The following is a 20,597-nucleotide window of genomic DNA, read 5'->3' on the forward strand; positions in this document are numbered from 1 at the left end:
AAAATAATAAAAACAACTGGTGTACAGTAATGACATTAAGTCCCAGAGGCACCCTGGTTCTTATTCTCTCCAAGGGGCAACTGCACACACTTCATGTTGTAACTCAGCCTTCCACTAAATTTCTTTTTAGCTCAAGTTGGCTAGAGTCAGTTTGTTTTGCGGCCATCAAAGAGCTCTCATTGATCTAAAGACCAACTGCTCTTTCCTGGGGAGATGAGAGAAAGTGCAAAATTGGTGGCTAAACCTTGACCAGAAACTAGTTTTACTTTTCACCATCTAGCTCAGCAACTGTTCACAATTTATGAACACTAGAACATATTACCTTGGTAACAAATCTCAGAGACCCACTCCCAGATTTTGGACTGTACCTGCCAACAATTTCCAAAATTTTCCCATATTCTTCACTTGGATTTTTTAAAGCTTTTCTCCTCGTGGCTATGTTGTAAAAAAGGTCCTCCACCTGCACAGAAGATCGATTTTTCTTGTAAAATCATAAAAGTATATGAAAATACAACCCAAGATGTCCTAGCAAAAGCTAGGTCTTAAGATAGTGAATCCAATTATATTTACCAACAGCTCAGTTCTAAGAACTGACTGAGGCCAGGGATAACACAGCATTAACAGAAGAATTAAAGGACATTTTTCCTGCCTCCCACATTCATTCACTGATTTCTCAACTACGCACTGGGGGCTATCTGTGTGTCAGGGTCTTTGCTTTGTGCAGAAAATATGAAGACAAAGCATGATCTTGCTCAGAAGAGTACATGATTTAGTGGGACACACATGTAAATACAAACATGAGCCAGGCATGGTGACGCATGCCTGTAATCCCAGCTACTCAGGAGGCTGAGGCAGGACAACTGCTTGAACTCAGGAGGCAGTGATTGCGGTGAGCTGAGATCACGCCACTGCACTTCTACATGGGCAACAGACTGAGACTTTTTTCTCAAAAAAAAAAAAAAAAAGATATTTTTCAAGCTAATAATAATCACAAAATTTCTTAGATCATTTGAAGTTCTTGGAAATCACACTGTGGTCACTGTGGTATAAGATCTCTCTTTTTTTTTTTTTTTTTTTTGAGACCATGTCTCACTCTTGTTGCTCAGGCTGGAGTACAAGGCCGCAATCTCGACTCACCACAACCTCCGCCTCCCGGGTTCAAACAATTCTCCTGCCTCAGCCTTCCTGAGTAGCTGGGATTACAGGCATGCGCCACCACACCTGGCTAATTTTGTATTTTTAGTAGAGATGAGGTTTCTCCATGTTGGTCAGGCTGGTCTTGAACTCCCGACCTCAGATGATCCGCCCGGCTTGGCCTCCCAAAGTGCTAAGATTACAGGTGTGAGCCACTGTGCCCAGCCCAAGATCTCTCTTAACATGTATTGCAAAACACACATTTTTTTCTGCCTCCTGCCTGCCTCGTCACACCTAGGATTAGGCAGGTTACAGTGGACTTCGAGAAGATATGCTCTAGATGGGACTTGGGTGGAGGAGCAGGATGCATAACATGACAGCAGGGTGCTTTGTGGAATCACAGAAGGGAAAGAGACCAACTTGAAGCACTATACATAGGCAGCATGATGGACTTTCTCCCAGCTAATGATATAGTCATATGTCTCATCAGACACCCTTTAAGTCAAGAGGGCAAGTATTCTTTGCTTCATTTGATAGATGAGAAAACTGGGGTTAAGGGATGTTAAGTGACTTGCCTCTGGACGTACAACCATTGAGTGACAAGGCTGGGCTCTAACCCACACCTCTGGAGTCAAGCTTAATCTTCTTTCAATGCCAACTACCTTGCCATTGATTTTTGCCATCCCAGTAAAGAATCTCCTAGCCCTTAAAAAAGACAAGGAGGTCGCAGGCTGCCATGCCACAAAAGCCAATAGTCATTTATCTTGCTTAGAGGATGATATCTTGGGATCTCCATTGACTAGTGCAAATTCATTTTATTATTACCCTGAAAACTCAGAGACAATTTTAATTTTTATTCCAATATTTATAAAAACAAAGCTTCAACAATTTACGCTCCCATGTACCATTCTTACCGTGATCTGGGTCCCTTGATTGCCAGCACATGGTTTAGGAGGACCTTTCAGTTTTCCATCTGAGTAACTTGCTCTAATGAGAAAATATAAGAAATTAATATCCAGTAGAGAGATAGATACTAATCCCAAGGGAAAAAAGAAAACCATACCAACAACAGATTAAAATATAGCCATATTATATATTGTCTTAATTATTTATCATTTTCCTGTTTATTTCTCCACTACTTCCATAATCATTTGAATTTGATTTTTTTTTTTTTTTGAGATGGAGTTTTGCCCGTTTCCCAGGGTGGAGTGCAATGCCGCAATCTCAGCTCACTGTAACCTCCGCCTACCAGGGTTGAAGAGATTCTCCTGCCTCAGCCTCCCAAGTAGCTGAGATTACAGATGCCCACCACCACACCCAGCTAATTTTGTATTTTTAGTAGAGACGGAGTTTTACCCTGTTGGTCAGGCTGGTCGCGAACTCCTAGATACGCCTGCCTCGGCCTCTCAAAGTGCTGGGATTACAGGCATGAGCCACCACACCCAGTCCTTGAATTGGATTTTTTAAAATATCTGTTTTTCTAGCAAATGTTCCTATTTACTTGCTATCCTAAGCTACCAAACAATGGTTTTGCCACTGCCTAAGTTAACAGTAAAATTTTCCAGTAATTCTGCAATTATTTATTGAAGAGTTACCATGTGTCAGGTCTGTGGAAGCCCTGGTAATAAAGAAAGGTCTTGGGGCCGGGTGCGGTGGCTCATGCCTGTAATCCCAGCACTTTGGGAGGCCAAGGCGGGTGGATCACGAGGTCAGGAGATCAAGACCATCCTGGCTAACACAGTGAAACCCCATCTCTACTAAAAATTCAAAACATTAGTAGGACATGGTGGCGGGTGCCTATAGTTCCAGTTACTCAAGAGGCTGAGGCAGGAGAATGGCGTGAACCCAGGAGGCAGAGCTTTCGGTGAGCCAAGATCGCACCACTGCACTCCAGCCTGGGTGACACAGGCTGTCAAAAAAAAAAAATTAAATTAAAAAAAAAAGAAAGCTCTTCATCTAGTGATGTGTAGACTTTTTACCTAACTGTAGAACAACATGCTAAGTGATCTAGAGAAGGGTCCATTCAGCCTGGGGTGGGAGTGAGGGTGAGTAAAAGCATCCCAGAGAGCCGGCAATTCATCTGTTCTTTAGAGAGGAATAGTTTCAGGTGGAGACAGCAGGAAAGACCATCCAGGAAGGCAAAAACAAAAATGAAAGCATAGAGGCTTTAGAATACATGGCAGCTGGGAATAGGTAGAGAGAAGGGGCTGGAAAGGCAGACTGAGAGCACATTGGAAGGGGCTGGTTGCCAAGATAATGAGTCTATAATCTAGGTTATCTAAGAAGGCATTAACTCACAACTCTCTCTTCAGTTAGTGACAGGGGATTCTAATATTATCAGCCCATCTAGATCTAGGGCAATTATAATTCACACAGAGTCAGACGCCCCTAGCATTAATGTTGTGTACTCTGAAATTTCCACCTTCCATTACTTCACACATTTATCTGTTGAGGAAGACTGACAAACAGACAGAACTATCCTTTGTTGAAGATATTTTCCCTTTTGGATTTATTTATTTTTTAAGGGTGGAGTACAGTGGTGTAATCATAGCTTGCTGCAGCCTCAAACTGCTGGGCTCAAGCAATCTTCCTGCCTCTGGAGTAGCTAAGACTACAGATGTGCATCACCATACCCAACTAATTTTTTAAAAATTTTCTGTAGAGACGGGGTCTTGCTCTGTTTCCCAGGCTGGTCTCAAACTGACTTCAAGCAATCCTCCCACTTCAGCCTCCCAAAGTCATAGGCAAAGTCACTATACCCAGCCTATTTTCCCTTTTAATCTACAAACAATCTGTGTGATTTTTAAAAATTATCTTTTTTTTGGCATGAATTAGGTACTCCCACCAGTCTTCAACTAGTGAATGGCCTGTGCTTATAAAAACAAAGGTGCGATTTTGTTATCCTGAATCCCATTTTTGTTCTGTTTCAAGGCCATTCATCAGCTTCTGAAAACTGTGCCAGCATAACAGACAGAGAGCAGCTACTTGTGGGAAGGCAAACCAGCACAGGCATACACAGGTGGTGGGAGCTGGTGGCTCAGGAGCCAGCTAAGGAAACATGAACCTTTAGCATCCCAGCCACAGCCCTCTAATCAGTCCAAAGCAATACCCCAACTGAAGGGCAAAGGGGCAGAAATTACATTAGCAGCTACCATTTACTTAGAACACCTATGTGTAACAGACACCTTGCTAGGCACTTGTAATACGTTATATCATATCTTTTAAGAATCCATGAAGTAAGAGTATTACCTAATAATCATCGTCGTGGATTATCAATTTATCAATAGGGAGAAAAGAAAACATACCCAAGATCTCTGCCAAAAAAGATAACACTGGTGCTGAGGCAGAATTACTCTGAGATCCAGGCAAAAAATACATTCAGGATGAATATATATGAGTAAAAGAAGTCAGTACTATACCTGTATGCACACTTTCCATCAGCTGTTTTTGTTGTAATAGTAACATGAGCCACATGGCTTATGCTGGCCAAAGCCTAAGGAAGAAAAGAAAATAGACTGAAAGAAAAACTCACTGCTGGGTCACCCACTGTCACCTCATCAAAGGGAGAGGTTATCTGAACTGCCTCTTCCATTTTTTATTAATATGTGGCAATGAGAAGCACTTTGCTCACTTTGATGACATGCTGAAAAAAAAAATGATCAAACAATCTGCAACATAATTACTAGAACAAGTGAAAAATATATATTAAAAAGTCCAAAACATTAATGTGTTAATAAGCAATTGTGTTCAGGTGGTAGAACTATAGGCATGTTTAATAATATTCTCAATGAAGTGTCTTCTAGTACTTTTCAAAACTTGCCTTCAGAAGTGGGTAAAGGAATCACTCCAAATAGATAGTGTTTTACGTTGTTACTCAAAACTGCTTTATATAAGCAATTATTCATTTAGAAATGTAAATTTGAAATTATGCTATTAAGACAAAACAAATTTTAAAAACCCATGACCATTTTTCCCCTTTATAACCAAGATTGGTCTCTCAGACCTCTGGAATCTGTACCTTTTATCACAAGAAGGATATTATAGTATGTAAAGGTGTAACTCAGGAACTGTGCTATGATGGGGTCTGTGTGACAGCATCTCATTAGACAGTAAATACACCTGTGGCAAGTTCAGTTCATTGAAAGGCACATGGGTCAGGCTCAGAGATCACCAGGTCCTAGCTGGATTTTCCTGGTTTATGTAATTGAGCTAATTTGCACCATTAAAAAACATAAGGCCAGGCGCAGTGGCTCACGCCTGTAATCCCAGCACTTTGGAAGGCCTAGGTGGGTGGATCACCTGAGGTCAGGAGTTCAAGAAGAGCCTGGCCAACATGGTGAAATACCAACTCTACTAAAAATACAAAAATTAGCCAGCTGTGGTGGCATGTGCCTGTAATCCGAGCTACTTGGCAGGCTGAGGCAGGAGCCTGGGAGGCAGGAGCCTGGGAGGCAGGAGGCAGGAGCCTGGGAGGCAGGAGCCTGGGAGGCAGAAGTTGCAGTGAGTGGAGATTGTGCCACTGCACTCCAGCCTGGGCAACAGAGTGAGACTTCGTCTCAAAAAAAAAAAAAAAAAGTAAATGATTTTGAGACCTGTATAAGGAAAGACATGAAAATGCAGAGTAGAACACAACATCACACCAGGAAGACAGACTGCCATTACACACGGCACAGCAGATGGTCCTGCTGCTTCAGAGGCCTCTTCCCCAGCAGTGGAGCCAAGTGGACAAGGGCACAGACTCTGGAGTCAAACTGCCTAGTTTCTAATCCCCACTTTGCCATTTTCTAACTGTGTCCTCTGGCCATGTTTCCCTCATGTAAAACTGGGTAACAGCAGAACCTCTGTAGAGTTACTGTCAGGAGTAAGAGTTAATACAAAGTGCTGAGAACCATGGCTGGTACACAGAAATCCCTCAATAAATCTTCCCTGTGTAATTACAGTGAAATAATAGCCACAAAGATAACCTACAGCTAGGCGAAGACTCCAGGAGGCCATGGGCTTAGAAAATGACCCAGGTAGCTGCAAGGCCAAAATGAAACTGCCTTCCTAGAGTTTGATCTAAGGTATCCTTAAAATCAGGGGCAGTCTCAGTGTAAACCAAGTCTTGGAAATTGTCCCTTCTTGGAATAATTAAGTGGTCACTGTGAGTAAGACGATACATGAGACCACCCTAGTTTGCTGTAAATTGATCTAAATTACAGAGACTGAATCACACCTGCCTTTTACTTTTTAAAAATTAAAGTAATACATGTATATGATAAAAAAAATTCAAACTACTGAAAGGCCAAAAATGAAAAGTAATAGCCTCTTTGACTGCCCAACCCCATCTTCACTTTCATTCCCTTAAAATAACTACTGTAAAATAGTTTCTCTGGTCCCCCGGAACCTCCATAGAGGAACACAGCCCTGCCAAAACCTTGATTTTAGCCTAGTGAGGCCTAGTAAGACCCATATCTTCTGATCTCCAGAACGGTAGAATGATTAATTTGTATTGTTTAATGCCACTAAATTTCTGGAAATTTTTTGACAGCAACAGGAAACTGATACAGTTTTTAAAATATATATATATTTTTTTACCAAGGAATGTTATTTCTATAAATTTATCCTTAGGAAACAATTAAACAAAACACAGTATACCTATAAGAATACTCATCAGAACCTTAAACAGGGCCGGATGCAGTGGCTCATGCCTATAACCCCAGCACTTTGCAAGGCCAAGGCAGGCAGATCACTCAAGGTCAGGAGTTCAAGACCAGCCTGGCCAACATGGCCAAACCCTGTCTCTACTAAAAATACAAAAATTAGCCAGGCATGGTGGTGCGCGCCTGTAATCCCAGCTATTCAGGAGGCTGAGGCAGAAGAATAGCTTGAACCTAGAAGGTGGAGGTTGCAGTAAGCTGAGATCATGTCACTGCACTCCAGCCTGGATAATAGAGCAAGACTCTGTCTCAAAAAAAAAAAAAAGAAAACAAAAAACAAGAATCTTAAACAGGAAAAAAAGTCAAAGAGCATAAATATTCAACAGGAAACTAAACCAACTATAGTACATACAGGTAACAGAATACTATGTAGCCATTAAAACCTAGATAGGCCTATATTTACTGGGTAGAAAGATATCCATGAGGAAGTGAGTCACAAAATATAAGATCATATTTTATCCTTTTATATTTTAATCTGTTTTCTAAATCATATACTCCTATGATATGTCATATAATTTTACCCACAAATACTTTAGGATATATCTTAAAAGATAAGGACTCAAAAAAAACCCCACGACAATATTTTTATACCAAGATAATTCATAATTTCTCCTTAATGACATCAAATAGTCAACCTGTATTCAAATATTTGTCTCAAAAAAAAATGTTGTGTAGTTTGCTCCATCAAGATTTAGGTAAGAGTCATACACTAGACCAGGTTCATATGCCGCTTAAATGTCTTTTAATCTACAGGTTCTCTACTCCTTTCTCTACTCTTTTTTTCCCTGCCGTCTATCTGTTGAAGGGAACAAGTCTTTTTTCATGTAGTCTCCCAATCTCAGAATTATTTACCACCTTCCTTGTCTCTTATATTTTTCACATATTGGTACTTAGATCTAAGTAATGATAAGATTCACATTTGATTTTTTCACAAGAAAACTTCATCGGTGGTATTGGGTACTTCCATCAAGAGACATATAATATCAGAGGTCTCTGTAGGTAAAATAGTTTATTTATGAACAATTCTCCATCTTAGAAAGTTAAAAGTTTACTAACTTTGTTCAGATTTGCATACATTTAACAAGCAAAAGGTACCAAACCTTATTTATCTATGTTGAGAAACAGATACTAACAAATGACAGGCAATGTCATCACAGGAGGATATTTTGCACATTTCTTGAATCTTTAGCTTACCTCACCTCGAAAGCCATAGGTAGAAATACTGGCTAAATCCTCAAAGGACTGCAGTTTACTCGTAGTGAACCTTTCACATACAATATCCAGATCTTCTTTCTGTTAGATACCAAAAAGATGAATAAATAATTATGTTACTCATTTTTCCAAATCTTTTTGAATTCCCATTTTCTTGATTTAATCCAGGAAAAAAAAATCTTCTTAGAAGAGCTTTTTTTCTTTTTTCTTTTTCTTTTTTTTTTTTTTTGAGACAGAGTTTGTGTCACCCAGGCTGGAGTACAGTAATGAGATCTCAGCTCGCTGCAACCTCCGCCCCCCAGGTTGAAGCAATTCTCATGTCTCAGTCTCCCGAGTAGCTGGGATTACAGGTATGTACCACCATGCTCGGTTAATTTTTTCTTGTATTTTTAGTAGAGATGGGGTTTCGCCATGCTGGAGATGCTGGTCTCAAATTTCTGACCTCAAATGATCTGGCTGCCTTTATCTCCCAAAGCGCTAGGATTACAGGCATGAGCCACCACATCTGACCTAAATTTCTTCTATTTTTAGTGGAGATGAGGTTTCATCATGTTGCCCAAGCTGGTCTCAAACACATGAGTTCAAGTGATTTACCCACCTCAGCCTCCCGAAGTGCTGGGACTACACGTGTGAGCTACCATGCCCAGCCTGAGAAGAGCTTTAAAATTAGCAGTAACTTCCTTGTTTGGAATCCAGAATACCACACTGTCCTGGTATTCCTCCTTTCTTACTAGGTGGCTCCTTCTCAGTCACTGCTGTTTCTGCCTCATGTCCTCACTTCTTGACATCAGAGTCACCCAAGACTCCGTCCTTGGACCTCTTCTCTATCTACACATACTCTCTTGATTATCTCATTCAGTCTCAGGGCTTTTTGTTGTTTGTTTAATTGACAAGCTTCTTTATTAGAAATCTCCGGCCGGGCACGGTGGCTCACGCCTGTAATTACAGCACTTTGGGAGGCCAAGGTGGGCAGATCGCGAGGTCAGGAGATCGAGACCATCTTAGCTAACACGGTGAAACCCCGTCTCTACTAAAAATACAAAAAATTAGCCAGGCATGGTGGCAGGTGCCTATAGTTCTAGCTACTCAGGAGGCTGATGCAGGAGAATGGTGTGAACCCAGGAGCGGGCGGAGGTTATGGTGAGCCGAGATCGTGCCACTACTCTCCAGCCTGGGCAACAGTGCAAGACTCTGTCTCAAAAAAAATAAAAAAAAAATCTCCAGGGTTGGTCGCAGTGGCTCATACCTATAATCCCAGCACTTTGGGAGGCCTCGGCAACAAAGCAAGGCCTTATTTCTACAAAAACAAAAATAAAAATAGCCAGGCATGGTGGTGTGCACCTACAGGTACTACTTCAGCTGGCTGAGATGAGAGAACTGCTTTAGCCCAGGAGTTTAAGGTTACAGTGAGCTATGCTTACACTACTGCACTCCAGTGTGGGCAATAGAGTGAGATCCTGCCTCTAAAAAAGGGGAAAAAAAATTCTAATTTTTAAAAATTGCAGTAAAATACATGTAACAGAAAATTTTCCATCCTAACCATTTTTAAATGTACCGTTCTGTGGCATTAACTATATTCACACTGCTGTGTAACTACCATTATGATCCATCTCCAGAATTTTTTCATCTTCCCCAAACGGAAACTCTGTACCCATTAAACAATAATTTCCATTCTCCCCGCTCCCCCTGGCCCTTGACAACCACCACTCTACTGTCTCTATGAATTTGACTACTCTAGGAACTTCATAAGAGGAATCACACAATATTTGTCCTTTAGTGATCGACTTATTTAACTCAAGATGATGTCTTCAAGGTTCATATATGTTGCAACATGTGTCAACATTTTCTTTCTATTTAAGGCTGAAATTAGTCCATTTTGTTTATCCATTCATCCACAGATGGATGCTTAGGTTGCTTTCACCTTTTGGCTACTGTAAATAATGTTGCCATGAATACGAGTGTACAAATATCTGCTTGTGTCCCTTCTTTTGGGAATAACTCAGAAGTGGAATTATTTGATTATATGATAATTCTGTTTAATTTTTTGAGGAATCGCCACAGCATTTTCCACAGCACCCTGCACTATTTTACATTCCCACTAGCAATACACAAGAATTCCAGTCTCTACATCCTTGCAAACACTTGTTTTTGTTTTTGATAATAGCCATCCTAATAGGTATGAAGTGATATCTCACTGTGGTTTTTATTCATTTTCCTAGTGGCTAATGATGTTGAGTATCTTTTCAGGTGAGTCTCAAAGCTTTTTTTTTTTTTTTGAGATGGAGTTTCGCTCTTGTTGCCCAAGCTGGAGTGCAATGGCACAATCTCGGCTCACTGCAACCTCCGCCTCCTGGGTTCAAGCGATTCTCCTGCCTCAGCCTCCCGAGTAGCAGGGATTGCAGGCATGTGCCACCATACCCGGCTAATTATGTGTTTTTAGTAGAGATGGGGTTTCTCCATGTTGGTCAGGCTGGTCTCGAACTCCCGACCTCAGGTGATCTGCCTGCCTCGGCCTCCCAAAGTGCTGGCATTATAGGCATGAGCCACCGCGCCCAGCCTTCTTGTGGCTTTTAATACCTTTACAATGCAGACAACCGCCAAATCTTCATCCCTAAATCTCCACCCTGCACTCCAAACTCACATAAACATCCAACTAACAGGCATCTTAAATTGAACATGCCCCAAAATGAACTTCTGATCTCTCCGAAAATCTGCTTCTTTCATAGTCTTTCCCATCTTAGTAAATGGCAACTCCTTCTTCCATTTACCAGACCAAAACCTTGAAATCATTCCTGATTCCTCTTTCTCTCACAACCTATATCAGCAATTTCTGAGAGCTTTGCCTCCACAATCAACCCAGAATCTCACTGCTTCCTACATCTTTACTGCGACCAAGCAGTCTGCAGGACAGACTGCTTCTACCCTGTCCTGCTATTTTCCGCACAGAAAGACAAAGGATTTTTTTTTAAAAAACTCACCACACCACGCAACCTCTGCTTAAAACCCTCTAATAGTATCCCACCATATTCAGAAAAAAAGCTAAAGATTTTACCTTGGCCCACAAGGATTTACATGTTCTCACTTAGACCTCATCTATTACTCTTTCCTTTTCAGCCTCTAGACAAACTGGCCTCCTTCACAGTCCTTTAACATGTCAGGTATGCTTCCATTTAATAGTCTTTGCATATATTATTCTGTATGCCAATACCTTTAGGTAGCCTCACAATTTGCTCCTTGACTTCCACCGGTCCCTCAAATATCACATCCACATGGAAGCCTTCCTGAACCACTCAATTTAATTGCATCCTTTCCAGCTTGCACACTATCTTCCTCCCCGCTTTAGTTTTCTCCACAGCACTTAATGCTATCTGACATACTATTTATTATACCCATTTTGTCTCCCACCACTATAATGTAAGCATCAGAAAAGATTTTAATCTATTTTATTCACTGCCACATCCCCTGAACAGTGCCCAGCAAAGAATAGGTACTCAATAAATATTTATTGTTGGTGTTGAACTTTTCAATGAAAAAATCCCATCTGCAAAAGCCTAGTTTCCAGAACAGAGAGAAGTCCTGCCTCTTCCATGAAGTGCGCAAACATCCTGCTACTTTGAGGTTTTACTTACCCTGATCCCAGTGCCATTGTCTTGGATCTGAATCAACTTCAGGCCTCCCTCTTTAACAATCACTTGAATACTTGTGGATTTTGCATCTAAACTGGCAAATCAAACAGAAAATAATTTATCAGTCTGCAACTACTCTAACGTACATATTTTAATATGAGCCAAGCAATGATAACAAACTCCAAACAAATACAATAGTGCCTCATTAACATGTTTTTCCTTTGTCTTACAGGCTCATACACTGTATGAGTTTACACACTGTGTGAGAGAGGGAACAGACGGCACAGCAACCATCATTTCCAATAGGACATTCAGCACTATTTCTGTTCCTCTAGGAAAGACAGCAAGAAGTTAAAAATAGATTTCTTTTGGCAGATGCCTCTTCTTAACTCAGCCTCAGGTTCCTTAGTGACTCTAATAAAATGTCACTAAAAAATACAAATTCTGAACGATTTTCTCTACTATTCCCTTTTATATTTATGATGCAGGTTAGAAAAAAACAGTAATGCAGAAAGTTAATAAATCTTTAGGAAGTCAATCAATTTTTTGGCCAGGGGCAATGGCTCATGCCTGTAATCCTAGCATTTTGGGAGGCCGAGGCGGGTGGATCACCTGAGGTCAGGAGTTCGAGACCAGCCTGACCAACATGGAGAAACCCCATCTCTCTTAAAAATACAAAAGTAGCTGGGCATAGTGGCACATGCCTGTAATCCCAGCTACTTGGGAGGCTGAGGCAGGAGAATCACTTGAACCCAGAAGGTAGAGGTTGCGATGAGCTGAGATCACACCATTGCACTCCAACCTGGGCAACAAGAACAAAACTCCATCTCAAAAAAAAAAAAAAAGAAAAAAAAAAGAAGTCAATACATTTTTTGTGCTTTCAAAGAGTAGCCTACAAGCATAGACCACCTGCTAGAGAAAACAAATTTTCTATCATGGGCTGCACGAGAAAGAGTTATCTCTTCCCCACATAGACAATTCTTTATTCAGAAACAATAGGCTGGGCATGGGGGCTCATGTCTGTAATCCCAGCACTTTGGGAGGCCGAGGTGGGCGGATCACCTGAAGTCAGGAGTTCAAGACCTGGCCAACATGGCAAAACCCCATCTCCACTAAAAATAAAAAAATTAGCCGGGCGTGGTTGTGCACGCCTGTATTCCCAGCTACTTTGGAGGTTGAGGCAGGAGGCAGAGGTTGCCGTGAGCCAAGATCACACCACTGCACTTCAGCCTGGGCAACAGAGTAAGACTTTATCTTAAAAAAAAAAAAAGAAAGAAGACAATAAGTTACTTAAACATTATAGACCCTTCTCATGGGCCCCTGTATTGAAGCTGTATTAGTCAGCTCAACTTATATATTAAAAAGAGTATAGCTGGACTCCATATAAAAATCTCCACTTGAGCCAAGGTGGGTGGATCACCTGAGGTCAGGAGATCGAGACCATCCTGACTAACATGGTGAAATCCTGTCTCTACTAAAAATACAAAATTAGCCGGGCATGGTGGCACATGGCTGTAATCTCAGCTACTCGGGAGGCTGAGGTAGGAGAATCACTTGAACCCAGGAGGTGGAGGTTGCGGTGAGCCGAGAGCGTGCCATTGCACTCCAGCCTGGGCAATAAGAGTGAAATTTCATCTCAAAAAAATATACAATAATCCAAAAAATGAGCCAGGCGTGGTGGCACACGCCTACAGTCCTAGCTACTCGGGAGGCTGAGGCAGGAGAATCTCCCTTGAACCCATGAGGCAGAGGTTGCAGTCAGCTGAGATCGCGCCACTGCACTCCAGCCTGGGTGACAAAGTGAGACTCCAACTCAAAAAAATAAAATAAAATAAAATAAAAAATCTCCACTTAAAGAATTAATTACAAGCCACCAAGCTAGTACGTTCAGTTTTGTTTTACAGTATTCTGGCACAGTACAATAATAGGTCCAGTTGTTCTGTCATTCATTCTAACATAGTAGAAACAAATGCAAGTCTGCCACTGCTTCTGTTACTACTATTACAAGTGAAAAGGAGAAAACATCCCCCCATTTCTTCTTCCTTCTTTCATCTACCTTCCAATTCTCTTCCTTTCCTTCAGTGGTCCTTTCTACCCACTGTTCTTTCAGTCCCATTGCCCTGAATAGTTTATACTTTCACAATAAATCCCTCTAGAAACCTACCACTCCTAACTGAAGCATTCTTTTTTCTATTAATATACGGACTTCACTAACATCAACTGATTTTAACAAAATGATCTGACATAACGTTTAGGTGTATTTTGGGCATGTCTTTTTGGAAGTTTATAGTCCACACTCACTTTTCCTTCCACATGTTTCAAATTTCTTCCCTCTACATTTTTTGTGACAGTTATAAGCTTCAAAATCCACGGATGACCCATGAAATCTGGTATCTTCGAATTGCGCCCTCCCAAGTAAAGGATAGGAAAACACTAAGTGGGGTCACTAATCTAACAATAGGGTAATCAGAAGTCAAGCCCAGAGTGCATCAGCCTGTCCTAAAACTACAAACGATTTGTTTTGAATGAAACTCAAAATGAATTGTGCCTTTGGATGTGTACAGATGATTTCTGGAATGAATGAAAAGCAAGAAAATAGTAACGCAGTACCCTCTGAAAAAAAGGTTTTTTTCCCCATCCTAAGCTTTTATACATCTTTCAACTTTGCATCTTCTGCATACCATCATTTTAAATTAAGTGGCTTCCTTAGTTAACGGTACCATTACAACAACACTGAGTATATTTCTCCACTTGCACTCCAAACAACCCTTAAAAGGTCTCGCGAGAGCGGTAAAGAAAACACACGGTTTGTGGAAAGGGAGAAGGCCTGACTGGCACGTCACGGAACCCCGCGGCCTCCGCCGTTGTGGGCATGCGCTGTACATGCTTCTGCTCGGGCAAGGAGGCGTGTCCACACCATTGAAAGGAGCGACCCGTTACGTCGTAGCCCTTAAGTGAGCCCGGCTCGACTCCCTCCGTACCAGTTCTCAATCATCTCTTTGATAGCGTTAGCTGGCCGCTGGATAACCTCCCCCGCCGCGATGCGGTTCACCACTGTCTCGTCCAGCCGCCGAATAACCCCTGCCACGAACGACATTTTGGCGCCAGAGGAGTCTAGGAAACGTCTAGATGCTCAACGGAAGTGCCTTCAGCCAATCGCCTCAGTGCTTCGTGCTCACGTTCTTCCTTCAAGCTGTAGCTTACGCCGCCCAGACCCACCCTCAGCGGCAGCTATTGATTGGGCAGCTTGAATGCCAGTCAAATTTCTCAACTCTGTGGGTTGCTGGGTCTCCTCGTCCCTCTCTGAAGCGGTTGCTGCCCGCTACCTAGAAGGATATGCGCTTGCGCATTAGAGAGATCACTGTCCGCTCTTCCTATTGGTTCGTTTTTGGAGCTCGGAGAATACGAAATATCCAGCCAATAGGGGCAGAGATTCCGGAGCTGGGTTTGTGTGCCTCCGCTGAGGTGATCTGTCGCAGAGCGGAGGAGGTGCTTTGGCGCTTCTCAGGCTCCTCCTCTCCCCTTGCAGCCTTTCTAACGTTGGCCCTGGTCTTGTGGCCTCCCGCAGAATGTGGATGACGCCCAAAAGAAGCAAGATGGAAGTCGATGAGGCTCTAGTTTTCCGGCCCGAGTGGACCCAGCGTTATTTGGTGGTGGAGCCTCCGGAGGGCAACGGGGCCCTGTGCTTGGTCTGTCGCCGCCTCATCGTAGCTACCCGCGAACGCGACGTCAGGCGCCACTACGAGGCTGAGCACGAATACTACGAGCGGTATGTGGCAGACGGCGAGCGCGCGGCCCTGGTGGAGCGTCTGCGTCAGGGCGACTTGCCCGTGGCCTCGCTCACTCCTGAAGAGAGAGCTGCTCGTGCAGGCCTCGGGCTCTGCCGCCTCTTGGCCTTGAAGGGTCGCGGCTGGGGTGAGGGGGACTTTGTATACCAGTGTATGGAGGTATTGCTGAGAGAGGTACTGCCCGAGCATGTAAGCGTCTTGCAAGGCATTGACTTATCTCCAGAGATCACAAGGCAGAGGATCCTGAGCATTGACGAGAATCTACGCAGCCAGCTTTTTAACCGAGCCAGGGACTTTAAAGCCTATTCTCTTGCCTTGGACGACCAGGCTTTTGTGGCCTATGAGAACTACCTCCTGGTCTTTATCCGCGGGGTAGGCCCTGAGCTGGAGGTGCAAGAAGATCTTTTGACCATAATCAACCTGACTCATCATTTCAGTGTTGGTGCGCTCATGTCGGCAATCCTAGAGGCCCTGCAGACAGCAGGGCTTAGCTTGCAGAGAATGGTTGGACTGACTACGACCCATACTTTGAGGATGATTGGTGAGAACTCAGGACTCGTCTCATACATGAGAGAAAAGGCTGTAAGCCCCAACTGTTGGAATGTGATTCATTATTCAGGATTTCTTCACTTGGAACTGTTGAGCTCCTATGATGTAGATGTTAATCAGATCGTAAATACCATATCCGAATGGATAGTTTTGATTAAGACCAGAGGCGTTAGGCGACCTGAATTTCAGACTTTACTAACTGAATCTGAATCAGAGCATGGCGAAAGGGTTAATGGACGATGTCTGAACAATTGGCTTAGGAGAGGGAAAACTTTAAAACTAATATTCTCTCTAAGAAAAGAACTGGAAGCTTTCTTGGTTTCAGTAGGGGCAACAACAGTCCACTTCTCAGACAAACAATGGCTTTGTGACTTTGGCTTCTTGGTAGACATTATGGAACACCTTCGAGAACTCAGTGAAGAATTAGGAGTTAGTAAAGTCTTTGCTGCTGCTGCCTTTGACCATATTTGTACTTTCGAAGTTAAGCTGAATTTATTTCAAAGACATATTGAGGAAAAAAATCTAACAGACTTTCCTGCCCTCAGAGAAGTTGTTGATGAGCTAAAACAGCAAAATAAGGAAGATCAAAAAATATTTGATCCTGATAGGTATCAAATGGTGATCTGTCGTCTACAGAAAGAATTTGAGAGGCATTTTAAGGACCTCAGGTTCATTAAAAAGGACTTAGAACTTTTTTCAAATCCATTTAACTTTAAACCTGAATATGCACCTATTTCAGTGAGGGTGGAGCTGACAAAACTTCAGGCAAACACTAATCTTTGGAATGAATACAGAATCAAAGACTTGGGGCAGTTTTATGCTGGATTGTCTGCTGAATCTTACCCAATTATCAAAGGGGTTGCCTGTAAGGTCGCATCCTTGTTTGATAGTAACCAAATCTGCGAAAAGGCTTTTTCATATTTGACACGAAACCAACACACTTTGAGTCAGCCGTTGACAGATGAGCATCTCCAAGCCCTGTTTCGGGTTGCCACAACTGAAATGGAGCCGGGTTGGGATGATCTTGTGAGAGAAAGAAATGAATCTAATCCATAAGACTTTGCAGTACAAGATTGAAAAACTCAACAAGAATTTAATTCTAAAAGCAAAAATCGGTTTGAGTTTTCAAGTTTACTAATTTGGATTGTGAGAAAGTACCAAGTACCAGCCGTCCAAACTGATCACAATTAAAATTCTGACAGTTGCCTTTTTTTTTCATCTCAAATGGCAGCATGGGACTGAAACATGAGAATGCCACCTTTTTTAAAACTTAGTTTAATGACAAAGTCGTTGTCTTTTATGATATAGTTAATTTTAAAGAGATTTAGTATTAATGTGAGTTGAATTTGCGGTCTGTTTTTTAGGTGTTCTGAAGATATATGCCAAAAATTTCAGCTCTTGTTTTAATGGAGTGTTAAAATTCTGATTCATATAGTCTTAAATTATCAACTCTTTAAATGTGCTTTTGAACCAATTTGCAGAAACTCACATAGCAAGTTCATAAGTTTCCGAAAAGGAAGATGATACATACAGTGGAGGTGTTTTGTAACTATCAAAATGTTTGAGACTCTTTTTTAAACATTTCTGAGTCCGAAGGTAATACTGACAAATTTCTTCCCTCTTCCCTCCCCATCACCCACCTCAGTGATACCGACATTACTGATAGAGGAAGTCATTAGAATCATTTTTAAGTTGCTGATATAGGAGATTTCCTGCAATTTGGAGATAAGACTAATTATTGGGGGTTTTCCTTGGATTTTTTTTTATAACTAGGGGCTATTTTATCAGCTTGCCTATTAAAGGACTATGGTAAGTATAGAATCTTAATGGTTGCCAGTTAGTAATTTTTTTTTTTTTTTTTACGGTAGACACAAGTTTGGCCCTATCAAAAAGGATGAGGAAAAAAGATTTTTGCACTCCGGGATTAGGAGGTGTGAGATGTTTTAGCTTTTTTGTCTTATCTGCGTGGATGTTGCTGCTGTATTTAAAAAAATCCTGCTTAAAGTAAACACTTTGTTTTAAAATGATACAGTATCAGACTTTTTTAGATGCTAGAAATGGATTCTAAAATTTGGAACTGTGGAACACGTTCTATATTTAAGATAGCACACAAGTAGAAATATTTAAAAGCAGTCTTATTCACAGATTTCAATAATTCTGTATTTCCATTAAGATAATCTGCTTTGTGCCAAAACGGTAGTTTCTAAACCTCTGTTAACCGTGAAAAGGCAATCTTAAAGTTTGCTATGTAAAACTAATTATAAACAGGACCCAACTTACATTCATAGATCCTCTCAAGTATTATACAGTTTAAAAATTATTGTTCCAAAGTCCTGTCTTAACTATTGAAACACCTTCCAGCAAATTCAAGGAATCAGGCTACAACTAAGAATTTAGATGGAATTGATGTCTGGGCAATTAAAATAAATGCCATAAGAGCCTGAAAACCAAAGTTGTGCCAGTGGCTTTCAAATAGAGGCAGTAACCTGTCCTTCCAGAGGATGCTGAGAAATGTGTAGGGGCACTTTTTTGGTTGTCATATTTACTCGGGGCTTCTGTTGGCATTTAAGGCTAAAGACACTCATGCCCTTCAGTGCATGGGACAGCCTGGCACAATGAAGAGTTATCCCTCCCAAAATGTAGATTATTTCAAGGGATAGGGCACTTTACCATTAGAAGCAAAATTAAAAGTGCAAGGTGGACAAACTGACAGAATACTACATAGGAGAGACTAATTCCAACCTTCTAAATTTGGCTGGTAAAGTACAATAAAAGCATTTATAAGTTCTGTTAGCTCACAGTAGCACCTGTAAATTGGGAATTAATAATTGAATCAGATTTAAGGGCTCTGTCCTGTTATACATATTTAAGGCAGAAAAAAATTGTATATCGATTAGGTACTTATCAAGAATGATCAAGCTGAGATTTTGGTTAATAGAGTAAGCTTACATATCTAGAAAAACAACATAGTGGGAAAACAGAAAAAAAAAAAAAATTCTGCAGGTAATTTCCCACGGCAGAGCTTTATTACTTGAGAGAAAGATTGGAAGACCTGAAAGCCACTTCCGCTTTCTAACACCAGTTCCTTAAATATTGAAATCTTGTACATTTTGTGAAATTCTATGTTTTGCTTAAGGTGTTAATAAAATTAGTTTGTATCGTATAGTCATTGAGTGAGGGGGAGATATAAGCCAAGGATTTTAAATTGACCCTTAGCTATAGAGAATTTGCTATAAGCTAGTCTTGTTTGTAGAAAAAAAAAAAGTGTATTTTCGTGTTTTCTGTATTAAGTAATTCTGTAACTGCATGGCAGTTTTTTGTTGTTTTTGTTTTTATAAATACAGTTGTTACTGGTCCTGTTGTAGCAGTGAATATAGTTAAAATAAGTACCTTTTAAAAAAAACGATAATCGGCTGGGCGCGGTGGCTCACGCCTGTAATCCCAGCACTTTGGGAGGCCGAGGTGGGGGGATCACAAGGTCAGGGGTTCGAGACCAGCCTGACCAACATGGTGAAACCCCATCTCTACTGAAAATACAAAAAAAAAAATTAGCTGGGCGTGGTGGTGTGCGCCTGTAATCCCAGCTACTCAGGAGGCTGAGGCAGGAGAATCGCTTGAACCCGGGAGGTGGAAGTTACAGTGAGCCAAGATTATGCCACTGCACTTCAGCCTGGGGGACAGAGCAAGACTCCGTCTCAAAAAAAAAAAAAAAAAAAAAAATATGTCCTTACCAGTTACTGCCCTGTAGCTCATTCCTACTAGTTTTCTTGACAAATTTGTATTCCCAGTCTCCCGTATTGCTACTCAAATTGCTCCACTATGCTCACTAAGTCCTTGTTAATAGTCTTACCCTCCTTGAAACACTTGAACACTTGATTACTTTAGCTTTGAGAAGATACCATCTCCGGGTATGCTGTCTTAGTCTTTGCAGGCACCTCTTCCCTTAAATATCTGTTCTTCGTATTTTTTTAAAAATGTGTTTTAGACTGCCTTATTCTATGTCATCTCGCTAGCTGATCTTATTTCCTTCCATGGTTTCGTTACCACTTATATGCGAATGACTCTCAGATTCATTATCTCCTTTCTAGACCTTCCCTAATTGATGTATCTAATTGCTAACAAATCCTCTTTGCTGTCTCAGGCACTACGTGTTATTGATCTTGCCCCCAATCCTGCTTCTCTCATGTTTCCTCTTTCACTAAATGGCATTACCACTACCAACCATTCATTTGTCCTTTTTCCCAATTCTCCAATGCTACCACTTTAATTCAGGCCATTAACCTACCTAATTATAGTAACAGCCTCCTTATTAGTCTCCCTGTTTTTATTTTTATTCCTTTCTACACTACAACTAAATTGCTCCAAAAGACTTACTGATCATATCACTGCACTGCTTTCACCATTGCTCTTAGGGTACTATACAAATTTATCTTCATCTTTAAGGTCTCAGTATGCTACTTCATCTAGGAAACCTTCATTGATGCCCTCTAGATTAGGTGCCCTTACTCTCCATTCCCTATACATTCTGTTCTTTCCCAAACATACACTTGGCACACTTTATTGTTACTGCTTATTGATCACTGCTAGAC

At 41.3% G+C, this 20,597-nt stretch overlaps 2 protein-coding genes across 8 annotated transcripts in view; one reads left to right on the plus strand and one right to left on the minus strand.

Moving 5' to 3' along the window:
• Positions 1-14,966, minus strand: part of MLH1 (mutL homolog 1) — a 54,018-nt gene extending 39,052 nt beyond the window's left edge. For 3 of the 7 annotated variants that reach the window (XR_643844.3, XM_003894687.4, XM_009201211.3), the window contains exons 1-6: positions 14,653-14,966; positions 11,675-11,765; positions 8,028-8,126; positions 4,554-4,627; positions 2,049-2,121; positions 369-460 (exon numbers count right to left, since the gene is read on the minus strand). Coding sequence is in view for 3 of the 7 variants with exons in the window: in XM_003894687.4 (XP_003894736.3) it covers positions 369-460; positions 2,049-2,121; positions 4,554-4,627; positions 8,028-8,126; positions 11,675-11,765; positions 14,653-14,768 (545 nt within the window). In the remaining 4 variants the exon portion in view is untranslated. The remainder of the gene's footprint in view (positions 1-368; positions 461-2,048; positions 2,122-4,553; positions 4,628-8,027; positions 8,127-11,674; positions 11,766-14,652) is intronic. The other 4 variants (XM_031663493.1, XM_031663491.1, XM_031663492.1 and 1 more) reach the window with 3 other exon arrangements.
• A 10-nt stretch (positions 14,967-14,976) lies between these two features.
• On the plus strand, positions 14,977-19,362 carry EPM2AIP1 (EPM2A interacting protein 1). The gene has a single exon (XM_009201210.4). The coding sequence runs from the start codon at positions 15,241-15,243 to the stop codon at positions 17,062-17,064; it is 1,824 nt and encodes a 607-aa protein (XP_009199474.1). The 5' UTR covers positions 14,977-15,240; the 3' UTR covers positions 17,065-19,362.
• The last annotated feature ends 1,235 nt before the right edge of the window (positions 19,363-20,597 follow it).

The sequence above is a fragment of the Papio anubis genome, chromosome 2, assembly GCF_008728515.1.
Source record: "Papio anubis isolate 15944 chromosome 2, Panubis1.0, whole genome shotgun sequence".
NCBI classification, from domain to species: Eukaryota; Metazoa; Chordata; class Mammalia; order Primates; family Cercopithecidae; genus Papio; species Papio anubis.